Genomic DNA, 16,343 nt, shown 5'->3' on the forward strand with positions numbered 1-16,343 from the left:
AGTGAATGGGGGAAGTACAGGTTCTGCAGAAGTGGTGGGTTCCCAATTAGGAAGGGCACTATGGGCAGGAAGGGCCTGTCTTTGTCTTCTTGGTGGCAGCGGGATACTACTTGTGCTTGCCACCTCGCTAGCTTGAACTGCATTTATGGGACTCGCCACGTCGCCACATGCTACTGAAGTGCTGGATGTATGACCAGGGTGTACTAGGCTGCTGGTGCTTGCCAGTTCACCAGAAGGAATAGTGGCACTAGTATTGCTCTGCTCCATTCGAGGGACCTGCGGATCTTGCACATCAACAACAGAAGAAGTTTGGGGTCTGGTACGCCTGACCTTAGCAGGGATCACATCTCCGTCGTTAGAGCTATCTGTCATGGAGCCACTGTCCTCTATAGGATCTTATTCTGAGCCTGAATCTGACAGATGAGTGACTTCCTCTTTACTATCTGTCATGCTCAGAAACATGTAGGCCTCTTCACTAGTGTACCTTCGATTTGCCATTTTGGGCTCTAAATTAAGTGGTACATCTAGTGAGATTCACAGGTAAAAAAGCACCTAGGCTGTCAGTGACTGTATCAAAACGGTACCAAAAAAACTGTTAAAGATCGCAGGGATCAGGCCGGGCTCTGTGAATGCTGCAGTTATGTGTTTAGTGTTTTGTAAGTGACAGTGATCGATCGATACTGCACTTGGGTGGGCTGGGCGGAGGGGCAAAACGCAGGTGCTAGCAGGTATCTGGGCTAATCAGACTAACACTGCGTTTTTGGGAACCCTAAACTGCTGGGGACACTAGTATAGATCTGATCAGATATTGATCTGTTCAGATACTATACCACTAAGGGAGGTATATGCTGCGTGCATGGGTGCTAGCGGTACTGGCACTAACCTGACGCTGCCTGGGGTGACGCAGACCCTATCTGACCCTGAAACCTTACTTATATTATCCGCCGGGTGATCAGGGGGTTAAACCTTTATTAGGTAATAAATGGCGGGTGCCCTGAAACTATAAAAAAAACTGACCAGCGTCACCCATAACAGTTATATGGTGATCACTGGTGAAAGGGTTAACTAGGGGGGCAATCAGGGGGTTACAAACTTTATGGGGTAGTATATGGGGGTCCCTGACGCTATAAAAAGTTGCAGCGAACCTAAATACTTACCTGCCTAACTAGCATCACCTGTGACACTAATACAGCAATAAGAAAAACGATCGCTTAGTGACACTGGTGATGGGGGGGTTAGGGGGTACCCTAGACCTAAATGGGGCTAACCTTAACTGTCCTTACAGTTATTGCAGTCACAAATGACACCAATGCAATAATCAAATGGGTGATGGGGGGTGAAAAGTGTGCCTGGTGTGTTCTACTGTATGTGTAGTGTGTTGGTGCAACTCACTGATATTCTCTCTTCGCCGCCGGAACGAAAAAGACCGACACGAGGAGAGATTGCATCACTTCCGCTGCTCCTGTTTACATTACAGGAGCAGTGGAAGCATTCTATTAGTTAGAAGTGATCGCGAGGGGGGTGGCCATGAATGAATGGCTTCCCCCTCATCTCGGATCGCTCCTGAATGGATTCCGACTGCCACAGGCACCGGGGGGGGGGGGGGAGGTCTTTCTTGGTAGCCATATTGGTTTATTCATAAGGATGAGGTTGTATTGCGGCCTCATCCTGTATTCCTACTGAAGGTAATATCGGTTTTTAATTTAAACCAGGATATTGTTCTGCCTTCAGTTTTTCCAGAATGTCTTTCTGTGGAAGAAAGATCACTACATTCTTTTGATGTGGTGAGAGCGGTTAAAGTCTATTAATAGTGTCCGCTCACATTCATAAAACAGATGTTTTGTTTGTGTTGCCAGATGGTCCTAAAAGAGGACAGGCAGTGTCAAAATCTACTATTTCTAAATGGCTTGATCAAGTGATTGTTCATATTAAAGCGCACTTCTCCAGGGCTGTTAGTGTTTCTTGGGCACAAGCATAGCCTCCATGGCTCAGATCTGCAAGGCCGCAACTTGGTCTTCAGTCCACACATTTACCATATTCTATCAAGTACAGTGGTGTGAAAAAGTGTTTGCCCCCTTCCTCATTTCCTGTTCCTTTGCATGTTTGTCACACTTAAGTGTTTCGGAACATCAAACCAATTTAAACAATAGTCAAGGACAACACAAGTAAACACAAAATGCAATTTGTAAATGAAGGTGTTTATTATTAAAAGTGAAAAAAAATCCAAACCATCATGGCCCTGTGTGAAAAAGTGATTGCCCCCTAAACCTAATAACTGGTTGGGCCACCCTTAGCAGCAACAACTGCAACCAAGCGTTTGCGATAACGTGCAATGAGGCTTTTACAGCGTCCTGGAGGAATTTTGGCCCACTCATCTTTGCAGAATTGTCCTAATTCAGTTACATTAGAGGGTTTTCAAGCATGAACGGCCTTTTTAAGGTCATACCACAACATCTCAATAGGATTCAGGTCAGGACTTTGGCTAGGCCACTCCAAAGTCTTCATTTTGTTTTTCTTCAGCCATTCGGTGGTGGACTTGCTGGTGTGTTTAGGATCATTGTCCTGCTGCAGAACCCAAGTTAGTTTCAGCTTGAGTACACGAACAGATGGTCGGACATTCTCCTTCAGGATCTCTTGGTAGACAGCAGAATTCATAGTTCCTTTTATCACGGCAAGTCTTCCAGGTCCTGAAGCAGCAAAACAGCCCCAGACCATCACACTACCACCACCATATTTTACTGTTGGTATAATGTTCTTTTTATGAAATGCAGTGTTCCTTCTACGCCAGATATACTTGGACACACACCTTCCAAAGAGTTCCACTTTTGTCTCATCGGTCCACAGAATGTTGTCCCAAAAGTCTTGGGGATCATCAAGATGTGTTGTGGAGAAATTGAGACGAGCTTTGATGTTCTTTTTGCTCAGCAGTGGTTTTCTCCTTGGAACTCTGCCATGCAGGCCATTTTTGCCCAGTCTTTTCCTGATGGTGGAGGCATGAACGCTGACCTTATCTGAGGCAAGTGAGGCCTGCAGTTCCTTGGACGTTGTTGTGGGGTCTTTTGTGACCTCTTGGATGAGTCGTCGCTGCGCTCTTGGGGTAATTTTGGGCGGCCGGCCACTCCTGGGAAGGTTCACCACTGTTCCATGTCTTCGCCATTTGTGGATAATGGCTCTCACTGTGGTTCGCTGGATTCCCAAAGCTTTGGAAATGGCTTTATAACCCTTTCCAGACTGATGGATCTCAATTACTTTCTTTCTCAATTGTTCCTGATTTTCTTTTGGTCTCGGCATGATGTGTAGCTTTTAAGGATCTTCTGGTGGACCTTACTGTGTCAAGCAGCTCCTATTTAAGTGATGCCTTGATTGTGAACAGGTGTGGCAATAATCAGGCCTGGGTGTGGCTAGAGAAATTGAACTCAGGTGTGGACAACCACAGTTATAGTATGTTTTAACAAGGGGGGCAATCACTTTTTCACACAGGGCCATGATGGTTTGGATTTTTTTTCACCTTTAATAATAAACACCTTCATTTACAAATTGCATTTTGTGTTTACTTGTGTTGTCCTTGACTATTGTTTAAATTGGTTTGATGTTCCAAAACACTTAAGTGTGACAAACATGCAAAGGAACAGGAAATGAGGAAGGGGGCAAACACTTTTTCACACCACTGTAGATGTAAAAGATCACAAGGATATCACCTTTGAGTGCAGTGTACTGCAGGCTGCAGGATGAGTCCGCTAGTCTCTTGGTGACCTACTTTTATTGGGTCTCCTTCCCTTCGGTTGGCATTGCTATGGGACATCCCACATAGCCACTGCTATGGCTCTGTGTCCAGTGATGTATGATAAGAAAATATGATTTTTATAACAGCTTGCCTGTAAAATCCTTTTCTTTGAAGTACATCACAGAACACAGAGGTCCCTCGCTTTTTTAGTATACATGTGTATTGCTTTGCTACAAAACTAAGGTACTCCCACCAGTGGGAGGGATTATATAGGGAGCGCACTTTTTAATTTAGGGCATGCCAGTGTCCATCACCTGAAGGTGCCCTATAACCCACATAGTCACTACTATGGCTCAGTGTCCAATGATGTACTTCAAAGAAAAGGATTTTACAGGTAAGCTGTTATAAAAATCCTATTTTTTTAGAGCTATTTTCTCATTGATAACTTCCTGTGTCCTTCAACAAAATCCCAAAAAATAATTTCAGAATCCTATTTTAATGACATGAGATGTAGAAAATGAGTGAGGAGTAAATGGAAGATGTAAACAATTATGTTGCATGATCTTTGCAAAAATAAAACTTAAGCTGAAACGTGCCACCAACAGAATCAGTTTAACCATTTGCTATCTATCTTAATTTTCTATGTGAATCTTCGTAAAGTGTTTTGGTAAAAATTATTTTGAGCAGAGGTTATGTTGTACTGATACAGGTTAGGAATATTTTTGTTCAGGTAACAGAAGAGACAGAACTTGAGATGCCCTTCTTAGAGGCTATTCCCTCTGGTGAAGATGTATGGGATGAGAGTTGGTCTTTATCAGGAAGTACGGTGCCCATTAATGACATATTAAAGCCTTCCATTAATAACACAGATGATCTTCAGAGTCAGAATCCTAGCCAAAAGGTAAGTTTTTCTTCTAAGATGAAGTGTTGTACCTTGTTAGCCATACAATGGGCTGACTTTAGTACATTTGCATATAGAAACTGAACTCAAGCTATAAAAGCACAAGTAACCCGTTACAAAATAAAGCACAACTAGACTTGAGTGACCTTGAACATCAGGAAAGTGATTTGTAAATTATGAAGCACTTACACTAGGCATTTTACTGACACCATCAATGTGGTGGGGTATGTCTAATAAAATACTAAGACGTTCTTGTGTCTATAGACACAAGACAATCCAGCTGGTGAGCGTGCCTGCAGGTGCGCCCTTATAGGAGGTGGCTTCCTATGATGGCACACAGAGAAGAGGAAGATGTGAGACCACCAGCAGGAGACCTAAGAAGTGGAGGTTCTGGGCTGCTTTGTGCAATAACATTGCACAAAGCAGGTAGGTATAACATGTTTGTTGTTTTAAGAAAAAAAAAATACTTTACAACCTCTTTAAGGCAACCCATTAGTTAAGCTGCCAACACAGCGCAATGGACTGAAAATCGCACCTGCAGCATTTTTGGTAACACAGGAGAGAGACTACAACAGCACATTGTGGTACCTTAGGATGCAATTAAAAATGTCAGAGCAATACATTAACACAACCATGGTGTGATACCCCAACATGCTGGTATGAACAAACCATAAAATCCATCTCTAGAGCAGAGAGTAAAGTGTTTTCTTATCACTTTTTGGTCTGGTGGTGTTGAGAAAGAACAGGAACAAGGGAAAATCTCCCCAAAGGAAATGGTTAATATAAAAAAAAATGTTTTGGTAGTAAGTAAGAAGAATAGTTAGAACTTGTATTAGGTTGGGTTCACACTATTGCGAATTGGATGCGGTTTGCCCAGTAGACTGTGACTGGTTCTCTATGGAGCTGGTTCGCACATCTCCAGAGTGAATTTCACAAGAGTCCTGTGTGTCTTCTGGTCCGTTTCAGGTCCAACTTCAGCTTAAAACTATGACCGCTGTTATTGGCGGTCACAGTGTTCAAATGACCAGGAGTCGATCCCGCCAACTTTTGATCATTACTAGAGACTGGGAACCTTTGACAGCTTAGTCGCTGTGCTGGGAGCATAGTGACTGCCCATGAACATACGTGTGGTTTTTAAAGCACAATAAAATACATTGATCTTGTGAGCTGAACTGAATGTTTTTTTTTGTGTGAATATCCCCATCCCCCATGTACTGGAGATGAATAAACTCCTGGCTAGGTGACAACCATGGCTCACTTATTAAATACATTGGAGTAATTAGCATAGTCACCCAGGCAAATGAAGTAGAGTTATATATATAATAAAATGCAGTGCTATTTCAGTGGAATAAACCACAACCAAATAACATTATACTCAATGCAGTGACCTCATAAGTATATAAAGAATGTAAGTATCTATACGCTATGGTGAAATAATCAAACAATCTCTGTATATTGCATAAACAATAGTGAAAAGTTGATTAAGATGTAGTGAACAAATATTGTCTACACCAAGCATTCATTTCAAGTCACTTTATTGTGATCACCTGTTTATGGACTGCAATATGCACTTAGGAATGCACATTTATTTTATTTTTGTTTCACAACAATATTCGTTCACTAAATCCTTAACTTTTCACTATTGTTTAAGCAATATACAGAGACTGATTATTTCATCATAGAGTATAGATTAGGGATATGCAATTAGTGAACTTCCAGCTGTTGCAAAACTACAAGTCCCATCATGCCTCTGCCTCTAGGTGTCATACTTGTGGCTGTTAGTCTTGCTATGCCTCATGGGACTTGTAGTTCTGCAACATCTGGTGGTCCACTAATTGCATATCCCTGGATAGATGCTCACTTTCTTTATACTCAATGCAGTGACCTCATAAGTATATAATGTTATTTGGTTGTGGTTTATTCCACTGACATCACATTGGCACTGTATATATATATTTTATATACTTTGCAAATTGATCCTTTGTTGTGCTGGCTGCTACTTAAAGAGACAGCGCAGTTTACTTTTTTCTATATATTTACAAATGAAGTAGTGTTCCCAAAATTACCAGGTCTTAAAGTGGTTGTAAACCCTTACAACACACTTTGACCTACAGGTAAGCCTAGATTAAGGCTTACCTGTAGGTCCAAGAAATATCTCCTAAACCTACACGGTTTAAGAGATATTAGCCGAAAGACAGGCACCGCTGTCTACGGCGCATGCTGAGCGCGCCGGGAGTGGCGGCTCCCGTGCGCATGCGCGGGAGTGACGTCATTGCGGCTTCGCCGAATTACAGCGGCGGAGCAGCGAGACCCACCAAGAAGATGGATGCGGTGGACTACAGGGGACAGCGGTGACTTCGCTGGCTCCTGTGTCAGGTAAGTGACACATAATGGACTACTATGCGATGCATAGTAGTCAATTATTCTTTACCTTTGCAGGGAATGAAAGAGGAAGTAAACTCATCAGGGTTTACTTCCTCTTTAAGGAGAAAAGAAAACTACTACAGCTAAGCTGCATTATATTTAAAGTCAAAGGAAAGCCTAAGTCTAACTATTCTTAAACATGTTCCCGCCTCCTACCTATCTTGTATTAAAAAGATGTGTGTACTTACCTATTTCTCTTGCTTTCATCGACCAAAGACGCAGCTTCTGTTCATTCTTGACCATAGGATTTATAGTGCCACCTACAGCAGTAGAAAACTAGCCAGAAAAAGAATACAGCACTGCCTGTGGGCAGTCCTAATTGTCCTATCTTCAAGGCCCTTAAATGTTTAGTGAGTGGGCAGAACTTAAAAATAAATGGTCGCCTCCCTTCCTTAGTGGTTTCTTGGCCTTCATAGATATCGAGGATGCACACATTCACATTCATCTGTGTCAGGCACCAACGCTTCTTAGAAATTGTGATCGGGGACATACATTGTGGCACTCCCCTTTTAGTCTGGCTTCTAATCCTCAGGTATTTACCAAAGTGCTGGTTCCAGTCATGTCTTTGCTGAGACAATGGGGGATTGCCATGATTTGTTATTTAGACAACCGTCTTCTCTGAGCTGAGATTCATTCTGCTCTATTGGACAACGTGGCGCTTGTACAGTTCACTCTGACAAGGACAAGAGGATGGCGTATTTGGGTCTAATTTTTGGCGAGATGCAGGCCAAAGTGTTCCTTCCACTGGATTAGCTCTGGAAGCTCCAGTCTGTGATCACCTGCTGCTTTAACACAAGCTAGTTTATCTGTATTCAAGTTCTAGCCGTTATGTTATCTAACATCACAGTAGTCTTGCATGTGTTGTCTTTTGCAAAGTGACTGCAGTTGGAAATCTTTTTCAAGTGGGATGAGACTCCCCTGTCTTTGGACAATCAGACTGGGCTGGTCCAGGGGGGCAGGACCTCTCTGGGCCAGTTGCTCTAGTCTCTGGCCAGGGAGTCTTTTCTTTCACAGCCCTGGATGGTGGTCACCATGGATGCCAGCCTGTTCAGTTGGGATTGCTGGCTGCTGAAGAAAGCTCGACTATCGATCTATGTCCTGAAGATTTGAACGATTAGACTGTCTACAGCAGTGCACAGAGCTTATTTGTGGGTGCCCAGGCAGGTTTTCAATCAGATAGTGCCACATCGATCGCCTACAGAGCCATAAAAAGGAATTCATACCCCTTGAAATTTTCCACATTTTATCATGTTACAACCATAAACATGTGTTTTACTGGGATTTTATGTGCTGGACCAACACAAAGTGGCACATAATTTTGAAATGGAAGGAAAAAGATAAATGGTTCAATTTATTTTTACAAATATCTGAAAAGTGTGGCGTGCATTTGTATTCAGCCCCTTTACTCTGGTACCCCTAACTAAAATCTAGTGTAACCAATTGCCTTCAGAAGTCACTTAATTAGTAAATAGCGTCCACCTGTGTGTAATTTAATCTCAGTATAAATACAGCTGATCTTTGAAGCCCTGAGAGGTTTGTTAGAGAACCTTAGTGAACGAACAGCATCATGAAGGCCAAGGTACATGCCAGACAGGTCAGAGATAAAGTTGTGAAGTTTAATCAAAAGTTTAAAGCGGGGTTAGATTATAAAAAAAATCTCAAGCTTAGAACATCTCACAGGGGAAAACTATTCAATCCATCATCTGAAAATAGAAAGTATAGCATAACTGCAAACCTACCAAGAGACATGACCGTCCACCTAAACTGACAGGCCGGGCAAGGAGAGCATTAATCAGAGAAGCAGTCAATAGAGACCCATGGTAACTGGAGGCGCTGCAGAGATGCTCTGCTCAGGTGGGAGAATCTGTCCACAGGACAACTATTAGTTGTGCACTCCACAAATCTGGCCTTTATGGAAGAGTGGCAAGAATAAAGCCATAAGAAGTCCTGTTTGCAGTTTGTGAGAAGCCATGTGGGGGACACAGCAAACGTGAAAGAAGGTGCTCTGGTCAGATGAGACCAAAACTGAACGCTATGTGTGGTGGAAAGCAAACACTGCACATCGTGGAACATGGTTGTGGCAACATCATACTGTGGGGATGCTTTTCTTCAGCAGGGACAAGGAAGCTGGTCACACTTGATGGGAAAAGATGGATGGTGCCAAATACAGGTCAATCATAGAAGAAAACCTGTTAGTCTGCAAAAGACTTGAGACTGGGATGGAGGTTCACCTTCCAGCAGGACAATGATCCTAAACATACAGCCAGAGCTAGAATGGAATAGTTTAGATCAAAGCATATTCTTGTGTTAGAATGGCCCAGTCAAAGTCCTGACCTAAATCCAATTGAGAATCTGTGGCAAGACTTGAAAATTGCTGTTCAGACGCTCTCCATCCAATCTGACAGTTTGGCCTTTTTTTTTTTAACTTTATTTAAGTAGTGCGGCTTTTACAAAAGAATAAGAAATCAAGCATGTCAACCAACCATTTCCATTATTAAACAATGATAGAAACTTTTCAGTCAGGTCTTTGTACATTAGTGAGAAAACAATCTAGGTTCCATTACCTCGTTATAGTAAAATGTAGAACTGTGGTCTAAAGACGCCACAACAGTTATACTCTGCAGATTAACTGGAACCATAGAGGAATCCTCCCAAAAAACTTTAAACATAGTTCTAATAAACACGTGCAGTCCATGGAGTAAAATTAGTAGGGAGGAGGGATACCATCTGGGAAGTAAAGCAAGCTTAACTCTATTGATCAGGTACCAAGCCCTTGTATTTTAGAGGACTGAGTATATTCTTTATATTACATATAGGTTATAACTCTTATTCCTTGATTAGCAGGAATGGTCTTGAAAGATGACCGCAAACCAGGGGGATTTTTTTCCTTTGTAGGAATAGAGGGTGGGTGACACCCAAGGTGTCAATAGGGGGAAGAAAAGAGTGAAAGGGGGACAATAGAGGGGAAATTAGAGGGGAGGAGGGTGGAGGGATGTGGATTTCCGGCAAGACCAACGTCCCTAGACTCCAAATTATCAAGTCAAGCTACTCAAATATAGGATTTGTACTCATCTGAAAATCGGAACAGGTTCCAATGTGTCCAACGGGTGCTGTGCTGCTCTTTCTTATCCCGTAAAGCAGCTGTGAGATGTTCCATCCTCTGGATATCACAAACCCTAGCCAACCGCTGCCACACTTTTGGTGGGGTTTGCTACTACCACATGCTGGGGACACACACCCTGACTGCATTCAAGAGATGTTTTAAAAGAGATTTACGATAACGCTTACAAGATATGGGAGTCAGATTTAGAAGTACTGCTGCCGGATTATCCTGAAGAGCAATGTCAGAAAGCTTGTGAACTATCTGCAACACTTGTCTCCAGAAAAGGGTCAGAACTCCCAGAAGATGTTAAGGGAGGGCATCCTGTACCAGTGTGTCAGGATATTGTATGTGATTTCCTGGTATTTGCTACATAAGGAGGACTTACAGTGCCTTGCGAAAGTATTCGGCCCCCTTGAGTTAGTGGGAGAGGGATCTTAATACCACGTTCATGGAGGATCAAAACAATCGTATAATCCTTTTCGCACATACAGTGCCTTGCAAAATTATTCAGCCCCCTTGAACTTTTCAACCTCTTGCCACATTTCAGGTTTCAAACATAAAGATATAAAATTTTTATTTTTTGTGAAGAATCGCCAATAAGTGGGACACAATTGTGAAGTGGAACGAAATCTATTGGATTTTTGAAACTTTTTTAGCAAATAAAAAACTGAAAAGTGGTGCGCCAAAATTATTCGGCCCCTTTACTTTCAGTGCAGCAAACTCACTCCAGAAGTTCAGCGAGGGTCTCTAAATGATCCAATGTTGTCCTAAATGACTGATGGTGATAAATAGAATCCACCTATGTGTAATCAAGTCTCTGTATAAATGCACCTGCTCTGTGATAGTCTCAGGGTTCTGTTGAAAGCGCAGAGTGCATCATGAAGACCAAGGAACACACCAGGCAGGACCGTAATACTGTTGTGGAGAAGTTTAAAGCCGGATTTGGATACAAAAAGATTTCCCAAGCTTTAAACATCCCAAGGAGCACTGTACAAGCGATCATTTTGAAATGGAAGGAGTATCAGACCACTGCAAGAAGAAAGCCATTTCTCACAGATAACCATAAAAAGTCTTGTCTAACGTTTGCCACAAGCCACCTGGGAGACACACCAAACATGTGGAAGAAGGTGCTCTGGTCAGATGAAACCAAAATCGAACTTTTTGCCCACAATGCAAAACGATATGTTTGGTGTAAAAGCAACACAGCACATTACCCTCAACACACCATCCCCACTGTCAAACATGGTGGTGGCAGCATCATGGTTTGGGCCTGCTTTTCTTCAGCAGGGACAGGGAAGATGGTTAAAATTGAGGGGAAGATGGATGCAGCCAAATACTGGATGAAAACCTGTTGGAGTCTGCAAAAGACCTGAAACTGGGACTGAGATTTATCTTCCAACATGATCCCAAACATACAGCAAAATCTACAAAGGAATGGTTCACAAATAAACGTATCCAGGTGTTAGAATGGCCAAGTCAAAGTCCAGACCTGAATCCAATCGAGAATCTGTGGAAAGAGCTGAAAACTGCTGTTCACAAACGCTCTCCATCCAACCTCACTGAGCTCGAGCTGTTTTGCAAGGAAGAATGGGCAAGAATTTTAGTCTCTCGATGTGCAAAACTGATAGAGACATACCCCAAGCGACTTGCAGCTGTAATCGCAGCAAAAGGTGGCTCTACAAAGTATTAACGCAAGGGGGCCGAATAATTTTGCACGCCCCACTTTTCATTTTTTTATTAGTTAAAGTTTCAAAAATCCAATAGATTTCGTTCCACTTCACAATTGTGTCCCACTTGTTGGTGATTCTTCACAAAAAATAAAAATTTTATATCTTTATGTTTGAAGCCTGAAATGTGGCAAAAGGTTGAAAAGTTCAAGGGGGCTGAATAATTTTGCAAGGCACTGTATGTGCGAAAAGGATTATACGATTGTTTTGATCCTCCATGAACGTGGTATTAAGATCCCTCTCCCACTAACCCAGATACGGGGGATCATATTGGGATGTATGTGCGAGTAGTATGTTATAGGAACTTGAAAGGCATTTCCGTATAGGCTCGTCTCCCAGGCATAAGTCTTCAAAGGGCATCGGCTGTCTGCGGAAACCGCTGCCTTCCGGGAGGGATCTGCGGAAGTGTGAAAGTTGCAAAATCCTCCATCTGCCCAAGATGGAGGAGCCAGAGCTAGGGTATATGCCTGAGGGGGTCACTCCACCCAGAAGGTCCCATAAAAGAGGAGGCTCTAACTAAACTCTGGTCTGGGTGGAGCCAGAAGAATCTATTAGATACCCAGAAAAAAGTCCATGTGACCAATTATAGGCATTAAGGGAGAGGGAAAGCAAGGTGTTCTTGCCATCTTAAAATATCTGTTAAGCTCCTGCAAGGTGGACTCCATTAGTGGGTGTGGAGAGGAGAATCTGGAAAATCGAGTCCCACTCCAGGGCAGACCCTCAAGGGGAAATGGCACCATTTCCTGTTCCAGGCAGACCCATAACTTATGGGGTAAGTGTCTGCTCCAATCCACCATTCTATTCATGTGAACAGCTGTATAGTACAAGGCTAGGTCTGGGAGGCCCACCCCTCTTCTGGGTTTTGGTCGCAGTAATAGGGATCTGTAAAGTCGCGTGGGTTTACCCTGCCATACATAATTAATGAAGATTGTCCGTAATTTACGGAAGAAGGTCTGTGGTATCCTGATTGGCAGAGCTTGTAAGAGGTAAAGCAACCTTGGCATAGTGTTCTTTAAGACGTTGCATCTATCAAACCATGAAACTGCCAAGTTCTTCCATCTGTCTAAATCTGAGGAAAAAAATACCCAGGAGGGGCTGGAAGTTAAGTTGGTAGATTAGATGTAGATTCAAAGGAATCTTGATATATATATATTAAATTGCCTGGGGAGTCCATTGAAAGGGAAAGTTGCCACAAAGGCGAGTCTGTACGCTGGAGTAAGGGAGATGTTAAGTGCCTCTGACTTTTGCAGGTTAATTTTATAATTTGATAAGTCACCATATTAGCGAATAATTGATACAAGGAACGGGAGAAAGGTATACAGTTCTGAAACGTAAAACAGTAGGTCGTCTGCGTAAGCCGCAATTTTATGGTGGTATGAACTTGTTTCCAGTCCTCTGTCAGGTGGACACCCCTGTCTCGTACCGTTACTTATCTTAAAGGGGTTGGAAGCGACTCCGTTTACCCTAACCGATGCAGTAGGGGAAGAATAAATGGCAGATATCCAGTACAAAATGGAGGTCGGCATTCCATGGCGTTGCAGATTGGCTAGAAAGAAAGTGCAATGCACCCTGTCAAACGCCTTTTCGTCATCTATGGACAGCAGGATGAATGGGATATTAAGGCGTCTGGCCCTTCCTATCACGTCTATCGTCCTTATTGTATTATCCTGTGCCTCTCTTGTGGATGACTCCTACCTTGTCCAGGGGGGTTATGCGTTGCAGGAAAGAACCTAGTCGTTAAGCCAAAATTTTTGTCAACAACTTAAGATCACAATTAAGTAAAGAGATAGGCCTATAGCTTGCACAGGCTTAGGGATAACAGATACTGGCTTGTAAAAGGTCTGGAGGCATGGCGTGATTGTCTAGTATTGCGTTGAAGGCCTTAACAAAATGGGTTGTTAGTTGGGCTTGGAAAGTTTAATAGGAAATCGTAAAGCCATCAGGGCCAGGTGCCTTCCCCCTCGGTGACCCCGCCAAGGCATCTGCTGTTATAGGCTGTGAGAGCAAATCCACCTCCTCCTCGTTTAGAGAGGGCAGGTTTGCCGCTTTGAGGTAGCTCTCTATTGCCTCCATTCTTTCCTGGGCCGGTCTCCCGAAGGAGAGGAATGCAAATTATAAAGAGCTTCATAGAAAGCCCAGATGGAGTCCGCCATTTCCACGGAATCATAAATTCTGGTTCCTCCGGAGGTGGATAGGGCAGGGATGTAGGATAAGTTGCGCTGGGTTTGAATGGCGTTCGCTAGGGCTCTGCTGCATTTGTCCCCATATTCGTAAAAGGATCTGTGCATCCTCAGTAGTCTGTTCTTAGCTTGGAATAGGGAGTGCTCCTGAATTTGTTCTCAAAGGCTAGTTCTGCTTCTAATGACCTGTCTGGGTTAGATTTATGGCGTTTTTCACAGTCGTGAAGCTTTGCTAGCAACTCGGACAGCGTTTTCGTTCTGGCCACCTTAAGGCTGTGACCATGTTTAATGAATATTCCTCTAATGTAGCATTTATGTGCAGCCCAAATAGTTAGAGGGTTAGGGACCGACTCTTTGTTCTCAAAGAAAAGTCCCAATTCACGCAAGATGTCTGCTTTAACCTCAGGGTCTTGAATAAGGGATTCATTTAGTCGCCATGTAGCTGCTCTAGGCGTCGAGTGTTGTGAGGCTAATGTAATGGAGATTGGGCATGATCCCAAAGTGCAATGTGACCAATCTGGGCACTAGAGACCATAGGGATTGTGGCGTGGGAGACTAAGAATAGATCTATCCTAGAGTACAAGCCATGTACCGCTGAGAAAAAGGGGGAAGTGTCTCTAGCGGATGGAGGATCTGCCAAATGTCGACTTAATGGCGAGAGCGCAACAGATCCCTGATTTGGGTTCAAGCTTTCGGGGACAAGGCTGAAGAGCGCGTCGACAAATCTTTGCGGGGGTCAATGGCGAGATTAAGGTCTCCCCATAACACCAATGAATGAAGCCAGGGCGGATAGGCATGTCTCGAGTACCAATAGCTGATCCACATTCGGCAAGTACAGGTTAGCCAAGGTGAATGTTTGCGATTGGAGCGTACCCTTAACAAAATGGTATCTACCTTCTCGATCAGTATGAATATCTATCAGCTGCCAGGGTACAGTTTTGGCCAGGAGGATACACGTGCCCTTTGTTTTCATAGTGGGCAACACACTGTGGTACACTATTGGGCAATGTTTACTGTAGAGTTTTGGGATCTTGTCTGCTCGGAAATGAGTCTCTTGCAAGAATGCCACCGGAGGTCTTTGCCTCCAGATTTCAGAAAGACAACTGGAGTGTTTTTCTGTAACATTTAAGCCCTTTACATTCCAGGACACAAATTTTAATGGCATGTTTGGTGGGGTCAGGTCGCCGGACCCTGCCAGAACCCAGATCGGTAGGTAGCATGAGGAGGCTAAGTAGAGGAAGTTGGCAAGAAGAGGAGAGAGAGAAGACAAAAGGAGATCAGAAAAGGGAAGGATAAAAAAGTTAAGAGAAGGGTAGAGAGGGTGAGAGTTCCCTAAATCTCCAATTGGAGTATTACTGCCTAATTGGGCAGTTATGCTCTAGTGGGGGAAGAGGTAGGGCACTTCAGAGGTTGGTCCCCCAAAGCACAGGACCTCCCCAACAACCCCCGGCTAAAGGTGGTCCAAATGAGAGCTGCTTTGTCATGTAAAGCTTCTCTGTTAAGAGGTAATTCAAGAAGGAAAATATGAAATAACAAACTGTGTCAGGAGTGGTAACAAAAGTGCAACCTTTACATATAACAATATAACACAATCAGAACTTCAGCTTTAGACCTGTATTGCTATAAGAAACCGTTCCCCTTTGGGCCCCTACCTGGGGCATGCATGTAGAAACATGACCCCACTGACACACGGGTTCTGGTCACTGAAAAATTAGCCAGGACAGAGGGAGCATATCTTCCTGCAGCCGGAAGAAAAAAAAGGGGGAGGGGTCTGGGATGAGGGAAAGAAAGAAGGGGGAAAAAATACTGTGATAATGCAGGTAATGTGATAATACCCCACTATACATTAACATCATTAAAGAAAATTAGAACATTACAAGCATGTAAAAGCTATTATACAAGAACCACAGACAGGCTGAGAGAGACACTTGGGGATCCAAAATCATATCAATTGCAAAGGAACAGCAATCTATATCTAGCCTGTTGCTGAGCAAAAGCTACAAACCTCCCCACAGCATCTACCCCCACGACAGTAATGTATGCCAGCAATGATGGGCGCATTACTCTGGTTGATCAACTGTTTATTCCCCTTTAGTATAGTCCTGTAGAGCAGATAGGGTCCCAGTGAGAAGGTGGCCACCCAATGAGCTCCTTCAGGTCAGGAGCAGAAACATCAAGAGATATTTCCCCAGACTGACGAACCTGGGGGACCCACGGCAATCAGCCCTGGAGAACTAAGGACCACCTCCAACAAGAGTCTCTAAGCCCAAAAGTCAGTGGTATA

The 16,343-nt window shown here is 43.4% G+C and overlaps 1 protein-coding gene across 1 annotated transcript in view; it reads left to right on the top strand.

The window, feature by feature from the left end:
- The window catches only part of TDRD5 (tudor domain containing 5), a 521,267-nt gene that overhangs the window by 416,571 nt on the left and 88,353 nt on the right, over window positions 1–16,343 (top strand). The window contains exon 14 of the mRNA XM_077452843.1: window positions 4,455–4,625. Within this exon, the coding sequence (XP_077308969.1) occupies window positions 4,455–4,625 (171 nt within the window). The remainder of the gene's footprint in view (window positions 1–4,454; window positions 4,626–16,343) is intronic.

Source organism: Lithobates pipiens, unplaced genomic scaffold (genome assembly GCF_037356315.1).
Source record: "Lithobates pipiens isolate NorthernLeopardFrog02 unplaced genomic scaffold, aLitPip1_a1.2 Scaffold_23, whole genome shotgun sequence".
In the NCBI taxonomy this organism is placed as follows: Eukaryota; Metazoa; Chordata; class Amphibia; order Anura; family Ranidae; genus Lithobates; species Lithobates pipiens.